Raw genomic sequence first — 25505 nt, 5'->3', positions numbered from 1 at the left:
TTTAAAATGTAATTTATTTCTGTGATTTCAAAGCTGAATTTTTAGCATCATTACTCCAGTCATATGAACATTTAGAAATAATTGTAATATTCTGCCTAAAACATGTATTATTTTTATTATTTTTATTATTATTATTGTTGTTGTTGAAAACATAAGTAGAATTTGTTCAGGTTTATTTAATGAATAGAAAGTTCAGAAAAAACAGCATTTATTTATTTTGTAACATTATGTCTTTATCATCACTTTTGATATAATTTTTCCACGAAAAAAAAAAATACTGACTCCAAGCTTTTGAATGCTATAGTGTATAATATTACAAAGCATTATTTCAGATAAATGCTGATCTTTAAATGTTTCTATTCATCAAAGAATCCTAAAAATGTACTGAATGTAACCGTATATTAGAATGATTTCTAAAGGATCATGTGACATTTAACACTGAAATAATGATGCTGAAAATGTAGCTTCGACCACAGGAATAAATTACATTTTAAATTCTATTAAAATAGAAAACAGTTATTTTAAATAGTAAAAATATTTCAGAATTGTACTGTTTTTGCTGTATTTTAGATCAAATAATTGCATGCCCAAATCTTACCGTTCAAAAACTTTTGACTGGTAGTGTATATATACACAAGGAATACTATATAGAAATATAATCAGTTTTACTGATGTCATTTCCTCATTCTCTGTGATATTTCATGCATTCAGTGTGTAACAATGTGTAACCTTCAAAGAAACAACATGCTCATTTTATAACATCAGGCCTAGAAAACATGCAAGAAAGGCATGGGAGTTTTTACACTTGCTTTAGTTAGAAACCAACTAATTTTTTGAATTGTACAAAATACAAAGGAAAACATAACTCTTTTATCAATGGGAAAACATCAGAAAGTGTTTAAAACATGCAAGGTTAAGGTCAGTTTATTATTTAGTTTTTGCTTTATTTTTTTTTTCAGGCTGTAAGGACGCACAACCACAACATAACAGCTTGAATACCTGTTTGGAGGGGTCAAGGCACTCTACACGTCTGATTTCAGAGTGATCTGTGTGTTTAACGTGGTTCAGCTGTGTTTCTGAATCTTCACTGGACTACAACCAATGGGAAAATGGCTTTCAAAAATTAATTACTCACAGATTCTGATATACGATTTCTTTTGAATACTATAATGTGACAAACCACAGTCTGCACAGATACAGTGTAGAGTGTTTATGTAGTCTAAAACAGAGGAGCTCCTCTAATTACTATTATTAGGATAATCGCAATGTTTTACCTGCTGGTGTTGGACTGAAGGAACCGGAGATAGACGACAAGAGAGAGTAGAGCATTCTGGGATAGCGTGGACTGAGAAAGGTTTGGAAGGAGAAGAAGAAACAGGAGAAGAGCTTTCATCTGCCTGTGTGAGGAAAGCAGGAAGATGTAGAAAAAATAGAAACTACAGACAGATTTAGAAACTGAACACTGTAAGATGACAGATGTGAAAAAGATTGAACAAAAAAAAAAACCTAAATTAACACTATTACCACAAATAAAATTATTCTTATTAATAATAATAATAATAATAATAATAATAATAATAATAATAATAATTATTATTATTATTATTAGATAACACTGAAATACAGCATATTTTAATTATTTATTGTTATAATAAATATGAACTATGAACAATAATAAATACATTTTACTGAGCAATAATATTATTGACTGTAGTTGATATTTAATGTACATATTTTAATAATTAATAACAATATAATAAATGAAACATTTTGTTCAAATAAATAAATACTACTAAAATTATATTGAGTAATATTTATTGTAGTTAATATTAAATATTAATATGAATAATATTAAATCTCTTTTTATAAATAATAAAAATCAATAATTAAATGACATTTGTTAAAAATAAATACTACTATTAAAAATAATAAATATATGTTATTGAGTAATAATATTGATTGCAGTTGACATTAAAATATTAAATACCTCTTTTTATAATAATATAATTAATAAATGAAAAAATACTACTAATAATAATATTAATAAACAGATTATATTATATATTATATTGAGTAATACTATTAACTGTAGTTGACATTAAAAATATTAATGTTTAATATTAAAGATCTTTTTATAATTAATAACGACCAATTAATAAATGAAATATGTTATAATAAATAAATAAAATTGCATTAAATTATACTGACTAATAATATTATTGTAGTTGACATTAAAATATGTACATTAAATCTCTTTATAATAACAATATAATTAATAAAAGAAACATTGTTAAAAAAGAATCACTATAAATAATTATTATTAATAATAATTTATAATTATTGAGTAATAATGTTATCGACTGTAGTTTACACTAAAATATGTAAATTATAATTCATAACAATCAACCAATTAATAAATGAAATGAACTATTTTGGTAAAATACATAATATACTACTACTAACAATAATACATTATATCACTGAATAATATTATAGACAGTAGTTGATATTAAAATATGTAAAATATTAAAAATCTTTTTATAATTAATAAAAAATGAAATGTGAAATATTTTGGATAAATAAATGAAATATTACTACTACTAACAATAAATAAATTATATTATTGAGTAATAATATTATTGACTGTAGTTGATATTAAAATATTAATAATCAATATAAATAAGTGAAACAGAAACATTTTTGGTAAAATAAATAAATTACTACTACTACCAACAATACTAAATAAATTAGATTGAATAATAATATCATTGACCGTAGCTGTAAAAGATATGTATAATATTAAATATATCTTCTTATAATTAATAAATAAATATAACTAATAAATATATTTTCTACAATTAATACAAAATAATACTACTACTAATTCAAATATAATACAAAAAAATTAATCAGTTGTTATTATTGTGAGTATAGCCAATTAAATATTAATAGAGTTTTATATTAAATATTGTTATACACAAAATTAAATTGGTGCTACTGCTAAACACATACATATAATTCATTATAATTCAGTTATAATATTAGTGTTTTAATAATTTTTATTAACGTTATAACAGAATCAGTTCTGAATATCTTACAACAACCATAGTGGTCAAAAACCATAAGGATCTCAATCTCTCTATAGAAGTAGAGAATGAAAAGGGAAAACGAGAGAAAGAGAGAACAGGGGACTGCATTCATCAAAGTGGCCATTTTATGCATTCCTGATTAGTTCTGCTGAAATGAAAGCGTGCTGACCAAACACACCGTTCTGCATTTCTGCCTTAGTTGTTGAGTTCAATAATTATGTAAGTCAGGATGAAAAAAAGAAAAGTTCACTGTAAATAAAGCATGGAGAAAATCCTTTGCTCCTCTGAAATCCTTTAAGGGAAGGTCAAGTAAGGACAAACAAACTGAGCAGAAAGAGTCCAAGATAAAATGTCAAAGTTATTGAGGCCATTTTCAGTCAGACCAGAAACCAAAACTTATTAAAACACTAAATCGTCCACTAAAGTTTTGCGAGTACACAGGAAGCAGGGCTGGACCATCATGCTTTAGTATAACAGACACAATCCAACAAGTCTCTGCTTTTCACCTGAGGTTGAGGTGGTTTGCCAGTAAACAGGCAGCTCAGCTGCTGAGCTCGCTCTTTAATGCTCTTTTTGTTGAACTGTCTAGTAATTTCAGCCTGCACTTTTCTCTGCAAAGTATTCAAAGGCAAAAGAGACAGAAAGCATCACAAGAGAGGAAAAGAGATAAAACCATGACTGTCTATAGCAATACGATTTTTTTATATTCAGGCCACTGTTTCAGAAATGTAATAGGTTTGGATTGATGCATCACACCATTCACCTGACTGACTTCCTCTTCCAGCTTCTGTAGGCATTGTAACATGGCGCCCAGGGCTGGTGTGAATGACGGGAGTGAATCTGAGGGGTCTGGCGTCGATGAGGGCAGATGGGAACCCGATTGGAGCACTTTGAAGGGAATGTGAGGAGATCTGGGACGAGATTCACTGCTTTGATAACTTGAGGGAATTTCAGAGAGCTGGAGACTGGAGTGAACGCCAGTGTTTTTGTGGTTGGACTGGGTTTCTGTGTGACCGTAACTGGACTGGATTTGTAAACTGTAGTCAGAATGATGGGTCTCATTCTGCGTGTGAGATTCCAGCAGTCTTAGATAAGGAGAAGGCTGAAAGGACACAGGCGAGAATTTGGGCAAAGATGAAGCCAGATTAACTTAAAAATTATTAGGGATGCATGATATATTGGTGCCATATCAGTTAGCAGCTATTACAGATTTTTGTTAAATATAGCATATTGGTACATACTGGATATTTTAATTGATCATGCTAATTTTTGCTAATTTTCTCTATTTTTACATTTAGACCATATAATGCTAACTTAACCTACAGTGAATCTGTTAAAAAAATATAAACTAAATATTATGAAATTATAAATAACAGCCAAAAGAAGAAAATAATTATTGGCAGAGGTGCATAGTCAAAAAGTCAAGAACTGTTAAATATGATCTTAAGCAAGTTGCAAAATTAATATTCAATCAGGAAACATCGATCTAGCGCCATGGTCTACTCGTGTGCGTCACGTTAGCAGTGGACACACCTAATGCAATCAATACACTGCTGCATAAGACTGTGGGTGATGTGGAATGACGGCTCTTTCACACGATAGACGAGCATACCTGCCATTTTGGTTTGGGTTGAGGGGGTGGAGGAGGTGCGGGCTGGCTCTTAGGTTTGGCAAAGCGTGGGTTTTCAGTCATATCCAGAGATACGGGTTTGTCAGTCTCAGATTCAGACTAGTTTTGGTAACATTGCACCCGGGGGAGACAGAAAGAGATGCAGAAAGAAACAGGACGGAAAGGAAGAGAAAATCAGAAGAAAGCTAAAAAAAAGCCAAAGAAAAAGTAAAGTAAATGTAAGAGTAGAGCAACTGAATGAAACAGCATTAAATGCTTAAAACCACAGATTGGCTTATATGATTAATAACCTAACTGTGCTGTAAATCAAGTTTATTAGCTGTTCATATTCAGTTATGGATTGTTAACACACTATGAGTGACCTACTGTACATCCTTTAAATGGTCTGGCTGTTCAATTATGGGCTTAATGACTGCTGCTAATCTCAAAAAAGATGGGAGAAAATTATAAAAAAGGCAGAATGACTGTAAAAATCACAATTACAGTGCATTAGGAGATTACAACCAGAGACAAAATAATCATTCTTTCATCAACTTTTTTTATAATTAATACTATATATTTTTTTGAAAATCTGTATCAAATCTACATAAATTAATGTAACAGTATTCTTTTTGTTGAATGTTTTTTTGTGGCTAGTTTGAGGCTAATCTTAGTTTTCTAAAACTGACTAGCAAAATTAAAATTGATTAATAATTTTAAGTGTTACCAATTAGTCGCTGGTAACACTTTACAATAAATTTTAACTAATTAAAATTGTTTAATACACTCCATTTTAATATATTTTCTAAATATAATATTGTGTATATTTTATTATTATAATTATGATTTATTTCATCTATGAATATATACAATTGTTATTCATGTAAGATAAAAATAAATTAATATATGGTCATTTATACCACTATATATTATATAACGCTGTAAAAGTAAAAGAAAATTGTACTTAATGTATTTTACAATAATTTTTTTTTAAATAAATTAAAATTAAAATAAATTAATATTAAATCAATTAAATAACAATAAAATGAAAATAAAAATAAATAAATATACTTTACAAATATAATATTGTTCATTTGTTTAATTTATTTTATTATTATAATGATGATTTTTTTTTAAATCTATAAATATACAATATATATTGTTATTCATGTAAGCTCAAAATAAATTAATATATGGTCATTTATACCTGAATTATATAATGTAAAAGAAAATTGTATTTAATGTATTATACAATAAAATAAAAATGAAATTAAATGAAAATAAAAATAAATTTAATTAAATACATGAAATTAAATACAAATAAAATTAATTAATTAAAAAACAAAATGTAATTAAATAAAATAAATTATATGTTATAAATATGAATATTGTTCATTGTTCGTTTCATTGTTCACAAAATAAATCAATATATTGTAATTTATACCTGAATTATAATGCTGTAAAAACAAATTGTACTTAATGTATTACACAATAAAATAAAAACAAAATTAAATAATCAAATTTCATTAAATAAAAAAATCTTTTTATAAAATAACTAAAAATAAAATAAATCTTAAAATAAAAGAAAAATAAATAAATATAATATATAAAATAATAAAATAATATACTTTATAAATATAATATTGTTCGTTTAATTTATTATTTTATTATTATAATGACAATTTAATTATAAATATACAATTGTTATTCATGTAAGCTCAAAATAAATTAATATATGGTAATTTATACATTAAATTCTGTAAAAGTAAAAAAAAGTTGTACTTAATTATACAATAAAATAAATTTAATTAAATTAAAAAATAAAATAGTATTAAATTAAATAAATTCAGCATTAATCTTACACTTTCTTCTGAGACAAAAACAAGTCATGTTTTGAAATGCACCGTCATGCATTAAAATCGAAATATTCTGCATCTGATGAAGCAGAGGATTTACTTTCACTACACAAAGACAGGTATTCATATGGGATTACAGGCACGGTTAAGAAGCTGGATTAGATCAGCGATCCCTGCTGCTTATACCACTGACTCCAGAGTATCAGTACCACATGAGGAGTTTACAGTCTACGTTTCTTAAATAGTAAAACGACAGACTACAAGACAAAAAAAAAAAAGTCCACAAAGAGACTCTGTATACATCCTGTTATAATTTCAGCAGCTAAGGCTTTGGAGATCTTAAGACACTGGCTGCTTTATAAAAAAAAAAAAAAAAAAAAAAAAAAAAGCAAATTAGAGGAAAATGGAAGTGGAGCCATACCTGTCTGCGCACACCATAGGTTGGCGCATTCTCCTCAAACCTGGCCAGCAGTTGAGTTGCCATGGAGCGCACTTTATTTTCCTTCTGTTCCTCTCTCTCGCCTACAGGGGGCGCACTCTGATTGGACATGAGCCCGAGGAAGAAGCAAACCAGTTAGAGAAAGCAAAGCAACAAACTGTGGATGTTTAGAAAGAAGACAGAGAAATGTCACACACCTCCTCCAGATGACTGCCAGCCTTCTTTCTCTTTTTGTTGTCATTGTCTTCTAACTTTTTATCAACCTTGGGATACAAAAGTGGTAGTGTTTTACATCATTAGGTTTATATTAGATAAGCGAACAGGACAAAAATGCTACCTTTGGGATTCTCTTCCGAGGGAGTGCATGATTTATGGAGTTGTAAAGAGAGTTTGTGGGCTTGGATGAATAGTCTTCATTATTTGCATCAGGCTCTTTGGGTACACCTGCAAACACAACGCAAAACTCTTGTTTAGTATCATACTCTGGTGTGTGTGTGTGTTCATGCAAATGAACAGGAAATGCTACACCTGTTTAATCAACAGGATACTAACATGTAACTAATATTAACTGTTAAAATAATGAAATACATAAACACTGCGTTTCAAACATTTAGATTCAGTAAGATTTGTTTTTTTAAGAAGTTTTTACGCTCAACAAGGCTGTTTATTTGATCAGAAATACTGAAAAAAGGTAATATTGTGAAATATTTTTAGTTTTTCTATTAATATACATTCAAATGCAATTTATTCCTGTGATCACAGCTGTATTTTTAGCATCATTACTCCAGTTTTCAGCGTTACATGATCCTTCAGAAATCATTCTAATATTCTGAATTATTGTGGGAATGTTGGAGACAGTTGTGCTGCTTAATATTTTTTGGAACCTGTGATCATTTTTTTCAGGATTCTTTGATGAATAAAAAGTTGAGAAGAACAGCATTTATTTAAAATACAAATCTTTTGTAGCAATATACACTAGTTCAAAAGTTTGGGGAGAGTACATTTTTATTCATTCTTTTTTAGAAAAAAAAATTACTTTTATTTATTAAGGATGCGTGTAAAAAGTGATAAAGACTTATATAATAAATATTAATCTTTTCAAAAAATATATTTCTTTTGAATGTTTTATTCATCAAAGAATCCTGAAAAAAAGAATCAGATTTAAAAAAAAATAAATAAATAGGTAGCACACCTTTTTTCCAACACTGATAATAAATCAGCATACTCAAATGATTTCTGAAGGATCATGTGACACTGAAGACTGGAGTAATGGCTGATGAAAATTCAGCTCTGCATCACAGAAATAAATTTTAAAGTATATTAAAATAAACAAATATTAGAAGTTGAAATAATATTTCACAATATTAGTTTTTCTGTATTTTTGAACAAATAAATGCAGCCTTGATGAGCAAAAAAAACAAAACAACATTAATAAAAATCTTACTGATCCCAAACGTTTGAACAGCAATGTACATACACACAAAAATTCCTTATAAGTTAATTAAACATTAATAAATATATACAAAATGCAAAACAGTAGTAGAAATAATTGTAATAATATAAAATATATAATATGTAAAATATAAAAAGAGATTATAAAATTCATAAATTAAAATAATATTCATAACTAACTTTAAGAAAAAAAAAGAACTTTTTCAGAAAAAACACTGTCAACAGAAAAATATTAAATTGTACACATTAAATTCTAATATTAAACACCTGGAATCATTACAAAATGATGCTGCAGCTTACATGCTTATTAAAGGTAATGTATAACAATTGTATTTTTTTTTAATTTCTTGTAAGTTGGAGAAGCTCCAAACGTTAAAACGCATGCACAGCAGATGCACAAATCAGACGCACACCATCAGGAATGACACGCTTCCTGACAATCTGTAAGTTACATGGGCATGCCAACATTTTTAAAATGCCTTACTTCACTGGTCTCAAACTCAATTCCTGGAGGGCCACAGCTCTGCACAGTTTAGCTCCAACTCTAATCAAACACACCTGATCCAGCTAATCAAGGTCTTCAGGATTACTAGAAACTTCCAAGCAGGTGTGAGTTGGAGTTGGTTGGAGCTAAACTCTGCAGAGCTGCGGCCCTCAAGGAATTGAGTTTGAGATCTCTGCCTTACTTTAAGTCATGCAGCTTTTTTTGCATGCAGTGCTATATATGAAAAACTCTTCCTGAACATGATAGTTGCCCAATGCAACATGTAATCTATATCTGAAAACACAGTTTTATGACAAAAGTTGAATTTTTGGTGGTCCGTGGATGAAAAAGCTGCTTAAATGTTAAAAAACATCTTTAACTGATGGTTCTGGTGATCTTCATATACACTTTATTTGGCATAATGTATATTTAAAGGGATAGTTCACCCAAAAATGACAACTCAATCGTTCATCTTCGAAACAGTTTATGCAGGGTCAGAAAGCTCTCGGATTTGATCAAAAATACCTTAAATTGTCTTCCTAAGATGAATGAAGGTCTTACAGGTTTAGAATGACATTAGGGTGAGTAATTAATGACAGAATTTTCATTTTTGGGTGGACTCTATCTTTAAAAAGAGTTTTAAGGGCATTTTTTTTAAATTAAATTATATTATATTATATTATATGACTGATATACCCTAAATGAAGACTTTCAAACTTCACTCAGGTTTTTTATGAAGGTGCTACAGTAAGGAAAGCTCTACCTGTGATGGACTGAGGCGAGTTGCGGAACATCTCGTAAAATTTGGAGAGGTAGAGCACCATAATGAGCTTGTCTGGCCCCCGTTCGGCATTCATTTCCTTTCCTGTGGTGACCGGCTGGATGCCAAACTCGCGCTCTGCCACGTCAAAAGCCAACTGGTTGTTTTTAGCGCAGTCTGCCTCGTTCAGGGAGTCAAAATCACTGGAGGAAAAGATTAAGAGAAGAAGAAGAGACCACAGATGTAAGATAAATAGATCAATTAAAAAAACCTTATCAGGTCTGGATGCCATTCCATTGCACTCAGAAATCTGTATCCTTGGTGATGCATAATATTTGTTGAAGAAGGGTGTGATGATTGGATGAGCTGATTTATAATGAGTCACATCTCACTGACACATTTTCTTTCACATCCAGAGCAAGATTTATGACAGAAAGTGTGAAAATTATGATGTAATTGTTGATGTAAATCATAATGCAATTTCTACAGACTCAGAGCAGAACATGAGCATGTTTTTCCTTCCTCTTTCTTACGGTCAATTAAACATTTGACTTCCCTATTTTAATACATCAATCCTATTGAAGTGAATTGAACTACTTTCACTAAGCTGCGAGGAAGCGAAGTTGAAATAGCAAAGCTATTGTTCTTTATTACACGCAAACAACTTGTTTTGATGGCTTAGGGAAGGAGGTACGGCCACGTGTGTAAGATCAAAGAGCCACCAAATAATGGCGCATTTGTCAAACCGTATGAGGGTGTAATCATGGGACTGAATGAAAACACTAGCCAGTTTTTGTGTCATGTCTCGCTCACATGAGGTCCGGCCGCTGACGGTGAATGAGGGCGCACAGAGCCAGGCCGCTCCTCCAGGAGGTCGTAAGGTCAGTCACATCCACTCCCCGGTAGCCCTGGGTCTGCTTCTGACACCACAGCAGTAGCCGGCTGGGACGCACCTCTGACTCTGAAATCAATCATTACATATTATCATTAGGAGCTTGGCAGTGAATCGTTTTTTAATTATGAAACTTGTAAACTAATATACATGTATTCAGAGACAGACACAATTTTAAATGCTGACAAATAAGACACGGATCTTTATAATACTTGACAGTGATATGCACTACTGTTCAAAGTATTGGGGTCAGTAAGATTTATTTAGTAAGAAATTAATACTTTTATTCAGCAAAGACATATTAACATTTATACAGTGCATACAGTTGAAGTCAAAAGTTTACATACACCTTGCAGAATCTGCAAAATTTTAATTATTTACCAAAATAAGAGGCTTCATACAAAATACATGCCAATGACCTGAATAAGACACCTACATTTCACATAAAAGACGTTTACATATAGTCCACGGGAGAATAATAGTTGAATTTATAAAAATGACCCCTTTCAAAAGTTTACATACACTTGATTCTTAATACTTTGTTGTTACCTGAATGATCCACAGCTGTGTTTTTTTTTTAGCGATAGTTGTTCATAAGTCCCTTGTTTGTCCTGAACAGTTAAACTGCCTGCTGTTCTTCAGAAAAATCCTTCAGGTCCCACAAATTCTTTGTTTTTTTAGCATTTTGTGTCTTTGAACCCTTTCCAACAATGACTGTATGATTTTGAGATCCATCTTTTCACACTGAGCACAACTCATATGCAACTATTACAGAATTTCAAACACTCACTGATGCTCCAGAAGGAAAAAATATGCATTAAGAGTGGGGGGTGAAAACTTTTGAACAGAATGAAGATGTGTACATTTTTCTTATTTAGCCTAAATTTATATATATTTTTTTTATTTAGTACTGCCCTTCAGAAGCTACAGAAGATACTTACATGTTTCCCAGAGGACAAGTTAAATTTACCCTGATCTGCAAATTCAAAAAGTCTAATGCTCTTAATGCATCGTGTTTCCTTCTGAAGTATCAGTAAGCATTTAAACCTTCTGTAATAGTTGCATATGAGTCCCTCAGTTGTCCTCAGTGTAAAAAGATGGATCTTAAAATCATACAGTCATTGTTGGCAAGGGTTCAAATACACAAAAATGCTGAAAAACCGATGCATTTGTGGGACCTGCAGGATTTTAACAGTGGGCAGTTTAACTTATTAGAAAAAAAACAAGGGACCCATGAACATCTATCACTAAACAAAAATCTGGGTCATTTTTATACATTCAACTATTACTTTCTCTTGTGGACTATATGTAAATGTGAAATATCTTATTCAGGCCAGTTCAGGGGAAAAAAAGCATTATGCATTATTTTGGTAAAAGAATTAACATTTTGCAGATTATATATATATGCATGCACATCTCATTACAGTGTTAGTGATGAGATTCACTAAAAGTCTACACACGCTTTTGTTGACTCTTTTGTCATGTAACATGACCCTTTTGATTGAGTAGAGGGTGTGGAAATCATTGTTCAAGTGAGGCCACATCCAGGTGAGCCAGTATAAAACAAATATGGATCTTGTGGCATTATTACATCATATTTTCTATTTATAGTATAACAAAACCAAATTTGACCCTGGACCACAAAACCAGCAAAAACAAAAACACACACCCGGAGCAGTGGGCAGCCATTGCTGCGGCGGGGAGCAGTTGGGGGTACGGTGCCTTGCTCAAGGGACTCACCTCAGTCGTGGTATTGAGGGTGGAGAGAGTGCTGTACATTCACTCCCCCCACCTACAATCCCTGCCGGACCTGAGACTCGAACCCGCAACCTTTGGGTTACAAGTCCGACTCTCTAACCATTAGGCCACGGCTGCCCCCAGCAAAATAGCATAGGTATATTTGTAGCAACAGCCAACAATACATTGTATGGGTAAAAATTATCGATTTTTCTCTTATGCCAAAGATATTTTGTAAATCACCTACCATAAATATATCAAAACTTAATTTTTGATTAGTAATATGCATTGCTAAGAACTTCATTTGGACAACTTTAAAAGCGATTTTCTTAATATTTAGATTTGCATTTCAGCTTTTCAAATAGTTGTATCTCAGCAAATTTTTGTCAATATTGTCCTATCCTAACAAACCATACAATGGAATGGAATATAATGGAAAGCTTATTTCTTCAGCTTTCAGAGGATGTATAAATTGACAAAAACTTGACCTCTATGACTGGTTTTGTGGTCCAGGATCACAAATTAGATTTTGAGAGTTGGGTTGAGTGGAAATATAATGCTAAAGCTATATTGTGCTTACGAAACAAGTTGAATTTTTTAATACAGAGTTTAATAAAAAGATTTTGTGTCAACAGCAGCATGATCAAAGGGGAATTTGTCAGGGGAAATCATTACCTGCTTTCTTTTTCCATCAATTTTAAGTGGAAACGCAGAAATAAGACAAAATTGCAAGTTGTTGCAAAGCAAACGCAGGGATTACTTCAATTTGCATTGACTTTTGTGATTGCAGTCCTTGAAAACACAATCAGGCAGTCAAACTGCTGCCATCTTCATAAGACACATTTTTCAATCTACCTTGTCTGGAGATGTTTACAGATCTGCGTGTGGGTCCACCGCGCTCCAGAGAACTCAAGTCCTGCTCACCATTAATGTACAGATGCCGCACCTGAGAGAAGTAGTTTAGCATTTACAGGAGGAAAACAGATGCATATAGATCTACAGTTTAGGTTAAAAGTTTACATACACCTTGCAGAATCTGCAAAATGTTACTTATTTTACCAAAATAAGAGGGATCATACAAAATGCATGTTATTTTTATTTGGTACTGACCTGAATAAGATATTTCCATAGACTGTAAAAAATATGGACGTAGTATCCGTGACGTCACCCATAGGATTCTGAAGCGCTAATTTGAAGCTCATAGTGGGCGGGATTCGGCCGTCGCCATCTTGGAATCGCGTCATCGCGCGTCACTCCCGGATAATCAAAAATGGGCAAAAAGGCGGGATGTGGGTGGAGCTGGTTGCTGAAACCACGCCCGCCTAGAGCGACAGTGGTGACAGCAGCGGCAATCCCCCTATCACTCAAGTGGCCACGCCCTTAATTATGCTGAACTTTAAGGCTTAATATAACTTAAACCGATGAGATATAAAAAAAATTCACCCCCCTCACAGTTGACATGAAGGGCAAAACTAGCTATATAGACCAAAACCATTTTTTGAACCAGGCTGTAAACATACTTTTTTCTGCTGTAAAGTTGGACATTTTAACATGGAGTGTCAATGGGATTGACTCCCTTTTCCAGCCAGCCTCAAGCGGCCAGTCGATGAATTGCAGTTTCAGTCACTTCCGTGTTGGTTTCACGAGGGAGACCGGAAGGTTGCCCCTTGGATATTTCACATACTCATATGCAACTATTACAGAAGGTTCAAACGCACACTGGTGCTCCAGAAGGAAAAACGATGCATAACATGCATTTTGTATGATCCTGCTTATTTTGGTAAAATAATTAACATTTTGCAGATTCTGCAAACTTTTGACTTCAACTGTATATATGGTGATAATGAGTATAAGTCTCACCTGATGTGGTCGTACACAGGTGGAGTTGAGGTTGGGGTAACGTGTGGCTGGGTCTATGGTGTACTGCTCAAAGTTTTTTGAGATGTTTTCTGCAGTCGTCTGGGGCAGCAGCCTGTAGAGGCTTTCCCTGTGATAAACAAACAAAGAGGACATTAGTTCATGACAAACAAATTATTAAAATACTTGATCAAATATGTTTCAATCGTTGATGGAGTGTGTTCACACCTTTCTGATAGAAGATCAAGAGGCCCTTTGCCCTGAGCCCAACCCTTTATCATCCATGCAGTGTCAAAGGCAGCCAGAAACCCTCGAGCACATCCTGTCCCCATGGGCCAGAAAGGCTAGAGACCAATGAGACAGAGAAAAACACTGCATGTTTACAGGCTACTCCAAACAAGATGTACAGTCAAGTGGCATGTTGAAATAATCAGGAATATTTAAACCTAAAGTAAACTTTATCTTTCCTGAGTTTAATTTCAGACATACTGTGGGTTCAAAGTGTCCACGATGATCAAAGATTTATTTTTTTAACTACAAAATCAATTGAAATTTTGGAATGTTTAAATCTTTACAAAACAGACAAAAAGTTAACATTTAACATGAATACGTATTAAAATTCTATGCAGCTTATGAGCTGCTGTTTTAAAGCAAAGATAAATATATCCTAAAATGTAAAATTAGTGCCATTAATCGATTAAAAAATTAATTAATTAATTATTCTTACATTTGTTTATGAAATTAATCATGATTAATCACAATTAATCCCATTTAATATTGTTATTTATACATTAATTTAAAGATTAAATGTGAAATTATTAAATTATTGCAATATAAAAGTATATTTAAAAACTTTAAAGACAGTATATTTTTATTTTTTAAAAATGTATGACTGAAGGGGAGTATCTCTGTTACCACTATTACTAATGTCTCTAGGAAATAGTTTTTTTCCCTCTAATATTTAATCGACTATAGCCATTCAACATTACAGTATAATTGAGAGCTATCAATTTTCGCATTTATTATACTTCAAAAAAGAACTAATTTAAGTGAACTTTGCATAAACCCATTATTTACCTTTGCCCTTCAGCAAGTAGAAAATATACAGAAATTGAATAAAGTTATCAAACACTAAATACTAAATTAAATATACATAAATCATTAAAGCTACAAAAAAAATTGATTTCCTTCTGCTTACTTTTGTTGTTTGATTAACGGAAATCACAGCAGCTCGGTAATTAGCTTATTTGGCTGCTATTACTTTAAGAGCTACCACTGCTGAATGTGATGCAAACCTGACACTCATTTCATTCACGCTTTAATATGAAATGATACAGGCTACAGTGTCCCATTTGATGTAATTTGTAAAGACATTCTGCGACTAAATAAACACACTTCTTGTCAAGAAAAAGTGGGGTGGCCAACCCTAGCCGAAACAGTGTAAAACTGGAAAAATACATCGCCTGCGTTAACACGCTAATTTTGACAGCACGAGTTAAATTAAAAATGTAAATATATGGCATATGATGACCCCTACCTCCAGCAGACTATCTCCAACCAGCGCCACCAGCAGCTGATGGCCGTTCTTCTCCCTCACCAGCGCGGCGTTCTCTGAGGCGTACATGCAGGTGAAGTCAAACATAGCTACATCTGGCTGGCCGTAGTGGTTGATGGCGTAATCCAAAGAGGGAAGCTGGTAGTTTGTGCCAAAATCTGCAGCCTCACGGGCGTATGAGAGCAAAGCTTCTTGGTTTACGTTGTCGCTCGCCAACAGCCTTTCGGTCTCAATATAGTCCTAGGAAAGGGAAAAAAAAACAACAAAGTTTTAAATGGAGAACATACTTTTGTCTGTCTTAGATACTTTTATATATAATCTTATATTTTAAAAGGGACAATGGATGGCCAATTCCCACAAGTTGGTTGATTCTTTAGGTTCTTCATGAAATGCATACAACATACTTTGTAGGGCTGCCCCCTAATAGTCGACGAGAAGTGGCTTGGTTGACCAAAATGTTATTTTAGCCACAGGAAGTGGTGAAGAGAGACAGTTCTTGAGGGACAGATAGTAGTAGGTAATATAGTACAACAGGCAGGATATCCAAATGCTCATTTATCAACTTCAAATATGGCTTTTTATCTGAAAAATGTATGTAGCAGCAACTTTACATGGCTGCTCGATCTAATGTTAACCTAGAAAAATGTGTTCTATTTAAGTGTCAGAACGGAGTGTGTAAACTGAATAGTAGCGGGCTCACTGCATGCTTGCTCTTAAAATACTTAGTCATTACACATTCAAAAGATGTATTACTCTTATCTGTAGGACCAAAATTGACTATGTTTATTTGTGTGTTTCTTAGAATAACAACGAAACGTTGCACTTTTGTAAAATAATGAAAGCAAACGGGATGCGCTTTCTGCTGTCTCTGTCTCTGTGAACTTGAGCGTGTCCAAAAAAAACTAAAAAACTAAACTCTGTGCATACTTGCCATACAGACATGAACAATATACCTATAGAAAACTAAATGTCTACTTTCAAATGAACCAATTCAAATGAAAAAAAAAAAAAATTCTCAGATTATGTAATCCGTATAAAACATGCAAATAGGTGCATCAATACTGCGAATATAACAAGTCAGTGTCGTGACTTTATCTCTTAAGCCCAAAACAAAGAAAGCACTGATTTATTAATAAATTATTAAAACATTAATGCAGTCTCCTTGCTGTTTTTCCCTGATACATTCATTATTATTATATTTGCTGGTGCACTGTGGCAAGCTTTTTTTGTGCGCTTGAGCGCCTATTAGGCTATGTAGGCAATCAAAAGCTCATTATGTGTTTATTAAACGTGTGACTAATAGTCAACTAGTGCTTAAAATGAACGACTACTGGTTGACCAGAAAAATCTTTAGTCGAGGACAGACCTAATACTTTGGTTAAAATTCCTCAGTGGTCGAGTGAAACACCCTTTTTACCTTGTCAAAAACAGCTTGGTTCGCAGTGACCTGTTTCAGCGCATATCTCTTTAACTCATAATGAGCTACTGCTGACTCCACCCCTCTTCCATTTTTTATGTATTTAGTGGTGCGTAACCATCTAAAACAAAACTAATCCACTGCGTTCTCAGTGGCTCTGATGTCGGGAGAAAACGAGGACTCATGTTCACTTTTACATTCAAATACAAAACACCTACATTGCTCACGAGATGTTGTTGCTACAGCTGCTTAAGCGCAGAGAAAATGGCAGACAGCATACAACTGGCTGAGGGCGGAAAAATATGCTAATACGGGGCAGTGCGTCAGTGGGCTGCTCGGGCCTGATCAAATTACATCATACTGCTCAAAAAAAAAGAAAAAAAGCAGCTTGATAATTAGGACCGTTTAGGTTTTTTAGAAATTAACAAAAAAAAAAAAAAAAAAAAAAAGTAGTAGTAAATGGATTTTTATCATTGTTGGGCGGATGTGTTCACACACTGCCAAGACACATTTATATGCAAACATCATGTATAAGTAAATTTTGCATCCAATGTCCAATTTATTTTATATTAATTTTATGATTTATATTCATCTACTTTACCTTATTGCATTTTAATATTGCAATGCAATACAATTAATTATCTAAATACTACTTTTAGGACATCTGAGATAAGTCAAGGTGTAGAATGTACATCTAGGATGCTAAGTAATCACACACGATCCCATCATAGCATGTCAAAACAACAGGGCAAATTTGAATGCAACAAGTAGCTTGTAGTTAAGTAGCTTACACAGCAGCATCATAGTTAGTATGTCGAAGTGATGAGCCAGGTTTTTACAATCTCCACTGAGAGTAGCGGGGCAGCCGTCCAAGGGCGTGAGAGTTTCCAGACAAACTCCAAACACTCAAAGAGCTTCAATCACTCAGCTGCTGTGCTGTAATATCCTGTATAATACTCTGAGAAACTACGTCTGACACAGACGCCAACACAAGCTTCCTGATCGAGTTTCTTTTCACAATAAACATGAAATAGTTCTCTCAAACGCTTTCAGAGCAAAATACTTCATAATGTCTATCAAAAGATGACTAACATTCGCCATAGGTCATGCAAATGTTTGTTTTTACATAATGGTGAGGACCATTGTTTGTAAATTAAGCTCATTATAATTATTAAAGGCTAACTCTCATCCTAACCTTACTGCTAAAAGAAAACATTTTCAAAACATAATGACTTAACAGCACTACAACAAATACTACCATGATGTATACATGCTATACAAATCTATAAAACGACTCATATTTACTCACATTGATAATCACACCCTTGTCCAGCAAGCTTTGTTTCTTCGCAGTCATGACAAAGTAGTGCGTGTTGTCCTTGTAATAGACAATGTTTTCCAAATCGATGCCTGTACAAAAGATAAATGGGGTCTATTAGCATGATTGTGTGACTGTTTTTGTTGCTGGTCTTTCATGAATCGCTGTGTATGCTGAATTAAGCTCTATTTTTATCCTTAATGAGGGCATATTCAAAATGCATTAATCTCAAAAGAAGATTACAATCCGGTTTTGCTCACTTTAAGGAGTGGAACAATTACACACTGATGCTAATAATGTGTCAAGATTTGTATTATGCAATTTGTATTTTAAGATCATTAAGGAACGTGTCGTCATTTTTAAAGAATGCAGCCAGATTTAGTTTTTTTGTCATGCAGGAGCTTCACCACACCCGTCTCTTCCTTGAGCTCCAAGAAGAACTTCTGATTGAAGATGAAGGCCACTCCGCTGATCTCCTCCACTTTGGCCTCAGCCGTCGTGTTGCGATTGACGAAGTTTGCAGTGATGGCGATGGCTAATTTTCCTCTGAACTCCTTTCTCCTGAAGCCTGAAGAAGAGAGCAATATAATGCTTTGCATTTATGGTTTTCATTTAGTGTTGATTGGTAACAGAAGCATCGCCATTGTTAATGCTCACACTTTGTTGCTTGTTTGTTTTGATATTGAACCTTGAATCCAAAAAAGCAAAAAGTTTTAGTATAAGATAAGATGCAAGGTGCTCTAAAACAGTCAACATTTTGTTTTTAAATCAATAGATAAAGTAATTGCTAAGGCAGCATATACAACTAAGGTCAAAAGTTTACATACACCTTGCAGAATCTGCAAAATGTTTTTTTTTTTTTAACCAAAATAAGAGGGATCATACAAAATGCATGTTATTTTTTATTTAGTACTGACCTGAATAAGATATTTCACATAAAAGATGTTTACATAAAGTTCACAAGAGAAAATAATAGCTGAATTTATAAACATGTTATAAAGTTTACGTACACTTGATTCTTAATACGATGTTGTTACCTGAATGATCCCACAGCTGTTTTTTTGTTTGTTTGTTTGGTGATAGTTGTTCTTGAGTCCCTTTTTTGTCTTGAACAGTTGTTCTTCAGAAAAGTCATTCAGGTCCCACAAATTCTTTGGTTTTTCAGCATTTGTGTGAATTTGAACCCTTTCCTATAATGACTGTATGATTTTGAGATCCATCTTTTCACACCGAGGACAACTGAGGGACTCATATGCAACTATTACAGAAGGTTCAAACACTCACTGATGCTCCAGAAGTAAAAATGATGCATTAAGAGCCGGGGGTGAAAACTTTTGAACAGAATAAAAGTGTAAATTTTCTTATTTTGCCTAAATATCAATTAAATATCAATTTTTTTCATTTAGTACTGCCCTTCAGAAGCTACAGAAGATACTTACATGTTTCCCAGAAGACAAAATAAGTTTACCCTAATCTAAAAAAAGATTTTCAGTGTGAAAACATGGATCTCAAAATCATAAACAGTCATTGTTGGAAAGGACACAAAAATGCTGAACAAAAAAACAAAAACAAAGAATCTGTGGGACCTGAAGGATTTTTCTGAAGAACAGCAGGCAGTTTAACTGTTCAGGACAAATAAAGGACTCATGAACAACTATCACTAAACCAAAAAAAAAAAAAACAAGCAAAAAAAAACAAAAAAACAGCTGTGGATCATTCAGGTAACAACACAGTATTAAGAATCAAGTGTATGTAAACTTTTGAACAGAGTCATTTTTGTGAATTCAACTATTATTTTCTCTCGTGGACTATGTGTAAACATCTTTAATGTGAAATACCTTATTCAGGTCAGTATTTAAAAAAAAAAAAAAAAAAAAAAAAAAAAAATAGCATGCAGTTTGTATGATCGCTCTTATTTTGGTAAAATAATTAACATTTTGCAGATTCTGCAAGGTGTATGTAAACTTTTGACCTCAACTGTATTTGCAAAAATAAAAGTGTAAGACCTTTCAGGTCAGGTTAACCTGTGCAAAACAAAAGTGTTTTCACAACAACAAATTACGCAATAAAGTCTTTGCACCTTTCTGTGTGATAAAAGCAACATAATATCTTTCCTTTTTATGCTAGCACTTATACACCAAGTGTTTGTTTACCACTGCTATCCCACAGGGAAAAAAAAGATAATAAAAACAATTCACGTGTCAAGACCATGTGTAATTTAGCACATCGTGGTTCAAAGGTTTCTTGTTCTATCTTAGAGAGCCTGTTGAGTCTGATCTAGGATCTGCTCTTCTGCTCGATGTCTGTGAACTCCACTATAGTCTAACTTTGTCAGCAGGAAGCAATGAAAGGAGTCCCGTTCCACCCCTGCTGTAGTGAGTTAACAAATTTCCTGTCAAACACAAAGAGCTGACCCGTGTTCTCAAGGAATAGGAGACTGAATGTAGGACAGACAGTTTCGAAATTGGAGTCACTGGGGCAATTTTCTTGACTGAGTGAGCATGTTAAAGCCTTTTAGCTGGTTTATTATGCTTGAACGAGCCAAATCTCATAAGATGAAAAGATTCCAGTCTGAATGGGCTAAATATGTGCCATTTGCAGAACAAAGATATTTGCACAGTGTAGTTTTCCGGTATAGTGCTTTGAGATGTTAGTTTGGTCCACCATATGAATTGTGGAGAACAAAACACAAAATTAATCTAAAACATGCTTAAAGGAGACAACGAAAAGTGTGTATGTGGAAGTAGGCTTACTGCTGCTCATTTGAAAATCTACATTTAAGCATTCATCCACCGCATTTACACTATTTAATACAGTTGAGGTCAAAAGTTTACATACACCTTGCAGAATTTGTACACATCTTCATGTTCAAAAGTTTTCACCCCCGGCTCTTAATGCATCTTAATATTTCCTTCTGGAGCATCAGTGTTTAAACCTTCAGTAATAGTTGCATATGACTACCTCAGCTGTCCTTAGTGTGAAAAGATGGATCTCAAAATCATACAGTCATTGCTCAAATAGGTTCAAATAAACTAAAATGCTAAAACCACTTTTGACCTCACTTGTATATATTTTAGACTATAAGAAGTGTCATTATTTCAATTACGTCAAATGGTTGCACTCCGTGAGCTACTGGTGCTACCAGTTGCTATTTTTACCGCAACACAACTCGGAAAATAATAATAAAATGGCACATTGTGCGCCGTTTAGTTGTAATTGTCGGTTGAACGGCAACAAGAGAATGCAAGTCTTTACTGCTTTCTTTGCAATAAGAAGAGGAGAGAATAGGAAGATGCCGCAGGACGAATAAAACTTCCTAAAGACCCAAATCTTTGTTTTTTCCACTTCAGCCCTTATGCCTTTGAGGCTTTTAGTAGACCACAGCTACTGAATGAGCTCACAAACGGCAGACACAAGAAATGCTAGATGCCATCCTGACAGGATGTAAACATGTCGATGTTTGTCATGACGCCACAGTCAATAAAGGAGTTTCTCAGCACAGATTTCACTCGATATCCAGGATGTTTAGACTCCTTGTGGGGAAAAAATAAATGAAATCGATGGTACAGCATTTGGTTAAGCCTATGCTTACATCCATCGCCACCTGTAAGCTCTTTCAGTAGCTGTGGTCATCATATCAGTATTTTATTTTCTGAGTTGTGTTGCGGTAAAAAAAATAGCAACAGGTAGCACCAGTAGCTCACAGAGTGCAACCATTTCACGGAAATTTTATTTGATTAGTTTAAATTAAATATTTGCTTACCATCAAGAGTGCTTCTCCTTCCATCTGCTCCAATTATCACATCAAAGTCATAGCCTGAGACGAGGTGATCGGCCGGCCGGACCTCCGTTCTCCATCCAGGCCCTGGAACACAGACACCTGGTCAGAGAGGCTCAAGGGAAAACAAAATAACTTGGCCTTTCTTTTGTTTACCGCAGTACAGCCAGCACAGTGTGTGAAGCCACCAGGGGGAAAAAAGCTTACTCGTATTAGGAAACACAACCTTCGTGTTCCATCCATGTGCGACGCCAGTGTAATTTGCCATAAGGCCAATGATACTTTTTTGACCAGCAATGCATAGCAGGAGAGGTGCTATAGACCCTAACGACCCCTGACTTTATATATAGTACAGAACTGAGGGTTTATCATTAGCACAATGCAGACTGGTGAGTGCCACTGACGCAGAGGAACGACACAAACCTTCTCGGTATCAGCAGCGTGTGTGCGTCAAGGGTACATAGTGGGAAGGTGTCGATTTTCGTGATCTGGTTTAGCCCTGCTTTCGCTTCCGTAAAGCCATTAAGATCTTGAAGTAGGAAGTTACAACCTATTTGATATTCAAGCAGTCTTAGGGCCATTGTGGGTAATAAAGAAGCCATGTGGCTTTCCTGAACTCAAATAGGCTAGAGCGTAAACAGTGTAGATAAATTTGAAAACCGGTTTACAGCTGATCTCATTCCTAAACACACTGTCCTGGATGTGCGTGGGGATGTGTGTTTAGGGCGGCTGGCAAAAGGGTGTGTAAATCCGCCAATATATGACATAAGACGAAAGGTAATGATTACCCAAGCTTTTCCAGACAAGGCTGTCTTGGACATATTTATAGTTATTTTATGGCTGTGTGGGATTATATGATGCCTGGGTGTTCCAAGCGTCTCAGGTCTGTCAGGGTGTATAGTGGAGAGTAAATGTGAGCTGAGAGACACTGTGTTCAGTGTTGTCTTTAAAGCTAGATGACTTGATGATTGGTCAATTACCATCAGTGCCTTGGTCCTCAGGGGGTTCAAGAAGCTTGAGAAACTCCACGTTGACGTGCACCTCAACCCCAACAATGAGAGCGATTTTTAACAGCATGAGTTGCAGCTGACGAATACCTGAAAATGCAAGGAAGTCACCATCAATTCTACTAGGAAGGAAACATATTGATTTTGTCATGGACGCCATTAAAATATTGTTAATATTTGTGATTAAAAAAAAAGTTCTGTAAAATTATAAATATAATAAAGTAAAAAAAAAAAAAAAAAAAAAAAAAAGCACAAAACAAAGCAAAGGGGGAAGTATGCACAGAACAAAAAAGGAGGAAGCACAAAACAAAGCACAGGGGGAAAATGGGAAAAAAAAGAAAACAAAAAAGCACAAAAAAGGCACAGGGGAAAAAATGAAGCACAAATAGCACAGGGGAAAAAAGGAAGCACAAAACAGCAAAGGAAAAAAAAAAAAAAAAAATTAAAAAGTTAAAAACAAAGCACAGGCGGGAAAAATTAAAAAGAAAACAAAAGCACAAAAAAATAATGAAGAATATATATGTGTGTGTGTGTGTTTTGTAAATGCACAGAACTAAAAAGGAAGCACAAAGCACAAGAAAAAGACAATGAAAAAAAGAAAACACCACAAAGGCACAGAAAGAAAGGAAAAAAAAAATTGCACAGAACAAAAAAAGAAGCACAAAACAAAAAGCACAGGGAAAAACAAAAAATAAGAAAATCACAGCACAAAACAAAACACAGGGTGAAAAAAAATCACAACAAAAAAAGGAAGCAAAAAAACTAAAAGCACAAGGGAAAAAGCACAAAAAATGTAAGTACAAAAACAAACACAAATAAAAAATAAAAAGAAAAGAAAAGAAAATGCACAGAACAAAATAAAGCACAAAACAAAAAGCACAGGGAAAACAATAAAATAAAAGAAAATGCACAGAACAAAACAAATGAAGCCAAAAAAAAAGCACATGGAAAAAAAAATGAAATAAAACAAAGCACAGAACAAAACAAAAAATAAAGCACAAAACAAAGCACAGGGAAAAAAGAAAACAAAAGCACAGAACAAAATAAAAATGAAGCACAAGACAAAAACAAAGCACAAAAACAAACAAAAACAAATTATTAAAAAAGATCTTTAATGTGTTTCTATTGTGTCCTAATGGCTGCTTGCAAAAACAAACAGGTGACCAATGCAGTCTGATTCATAAACAAACGACTCTCAAAGTCACAAGTTCTCAGTTCAAATCAAATATTTAGGCATGTACGCCTAAACACGTTGTGCGGCATGACCTCAAACTATCAGACTGCAGCCAGTATCTTCAAAGAGATAAGCATGGAAAGAAACATTTGCATAATCCCGGCTACTCTAAATGTTTTACATCTCTTTTGTTTGGGTTGGACTAGTCCTATCTGAAGGACCACAAAGATGAACACATCAGACTTACAACAGATTCAGCTGGCAGAGCTTGAAAGAAAAAGACATCAAAAAAGTTTTCCAACAAGCTCATATGCAAATCCCAGCATGTGATTGCAACATCTGACAGGTTCCTATATGATGAAACCATATCTTGTTTTCCTGTTATCGTATCTTTCTATGACTAGAAGGGATATCAGTATCTGTAACAAAATTTTGGTTTCTGGTTAGAAGGAAAACAGATTTGACCTACTGATGTGGTCAATAGATCCAGCGCAGAACTTTCCATAGAACTTCTTGGCTCCAAGGTTCCTGAGGTCTTGGATGGTGTAAGGCCAAAGGTGCAGGACATTGTTTCTGGAGAACGAGTCCCTCTTTTCAATCACTACCACTTTGGCGCCAAGCAAAGCCAGCTCTATGGCGATCCGAAAGCCGCAGGGACCACCACCAATGATGAGACACTGTGGAAACAAACAAGTTTGGGATTATTTGGATTTATCGTGTAGCTAAAACAGCAAAGCATGTTACTACCAATGCCAGAGCCATGGCTTTTACTCCTAGTGACAGCAAGAATAGATCGATGTGCATCTTGAATGTAAAGTCACTTTGGATAAAAGCATCTGCCAACTGCACAAATGTGACCCTGGACCACAAAATGGTCAATTTTGTGAAATTGTTAGGATAGGACAATATTTGGCCAAGATTGAGGTATTTGAAAATCTGTTATAGTGAGAGAATCACCTTTAAAGTTGTTCAAATGAAGTTCTGAGCAATACTAATCAAAAATACAGTTTTGGTATATTTACGGAAGGAAATTCACAAAATATCTTCATGGAACATGATCTTTACTTAATATCCTAATGAT

At 33.8% G+C, this 25505-nt stretch overlaps 1 protein-coding gene across 1 annotated transcript in view; it reads right to left on the bottom strand.

The window, feature by feature from the left end:
- The window catches only part of LOC141301376 (F-actin-monooxygenase mical2b-like), a gene marked incomplete at its 5' end in the record, with an annotated part of 54077 nt that extends 28961 nt beyond the window's left edge, over nucleotides 1-25116 (bottom strand). Inside the window, 19 exons of the mRNA XM_073831616.1 lie at nucleotides 1000-1092; nucleotides 1275-1397; nucleotides 3596-3700; nucleotides 3853-4191; nucleotides 4702-4818; nucleotides 6976-7092; nucleotides 7191-7256; nucleotides 7331-7437; nucleotides 9693-9892; nucleotides 10503-10650; nucleotides 13174-13264; nucleotides 14179-14305; nucleotides 14404-14519; nucleotides 15713-15970; nucleotides 18457-18557; nucleotides 18878-19033; nucleotides 22229-22330; nucleotides 23224-23340; nucleotides 24894-25116. Coding sequence (XP_073687717.1) covers nucleotides 1000-1092; nucleotides 1275-1397; nucleotides 3596-3700; nucleotides 3853-4191; nucleotides 4702-4818; nucleotides 6976-7092; nucleotides 7191-7256; nucleotides 7331-7437; nucleotides 9693-9892; nucleotides 10503-10650; nucleotides 13174-13264; nucleotides 14179-14305; nucleotides 14404-14519; nucleotides 15713-15970; nucleotides 18457-18557; nucleotides 18878-19033; nucleotides 22229-22330; nucleotides 23224-23340; nucleotides 24894-25116 — 2706 coding nt within the window. The remainder of the gene's footprint in view (nucleotides 1-999; nucleotides 1093-1274; nucleotides 1398-3595; nucleotides 3701-3852; nucleotides 4192-4701; nucleotides 4819-6975; nucleotides 7093-7190; nucleotides 7257-7330; nucleotides 7438-9692; nucleotides 9893-10502; nucleotides 10651-13173; nucleotides 13265-14178; nucleotides 14306-14403; nucleotides 14520-15712; nucleotides 15971-18456; nucleotides 18558-18877; nucleotides 19034-22228; nucleotides 22331-23223; nucleotides 23341-24893) is intronic.
- Between the last annotated feature and the right edge of the window lie 389 nt (nucleotides 25117-25505).

This window comes from Garra rufa, chromosome 25 (genome assembly GCF_049309525.1).
Source record: "Garra rufa chromosome 25, GarRuf1.0, whole genome shotgun sequence".
In the NCBI taxonomy this organism is placed as follows: Eukaryota; Metazoa; Chordata; class Actinopteri; order Cypriniformes; family Cyprinidae; genus Garra; species Garra rufa.
The sequence above is the reverse complement of the archived record's forward strand: the minus strand, read 5'-3'. Positions and strand labels throughout refer to the sequence as shown.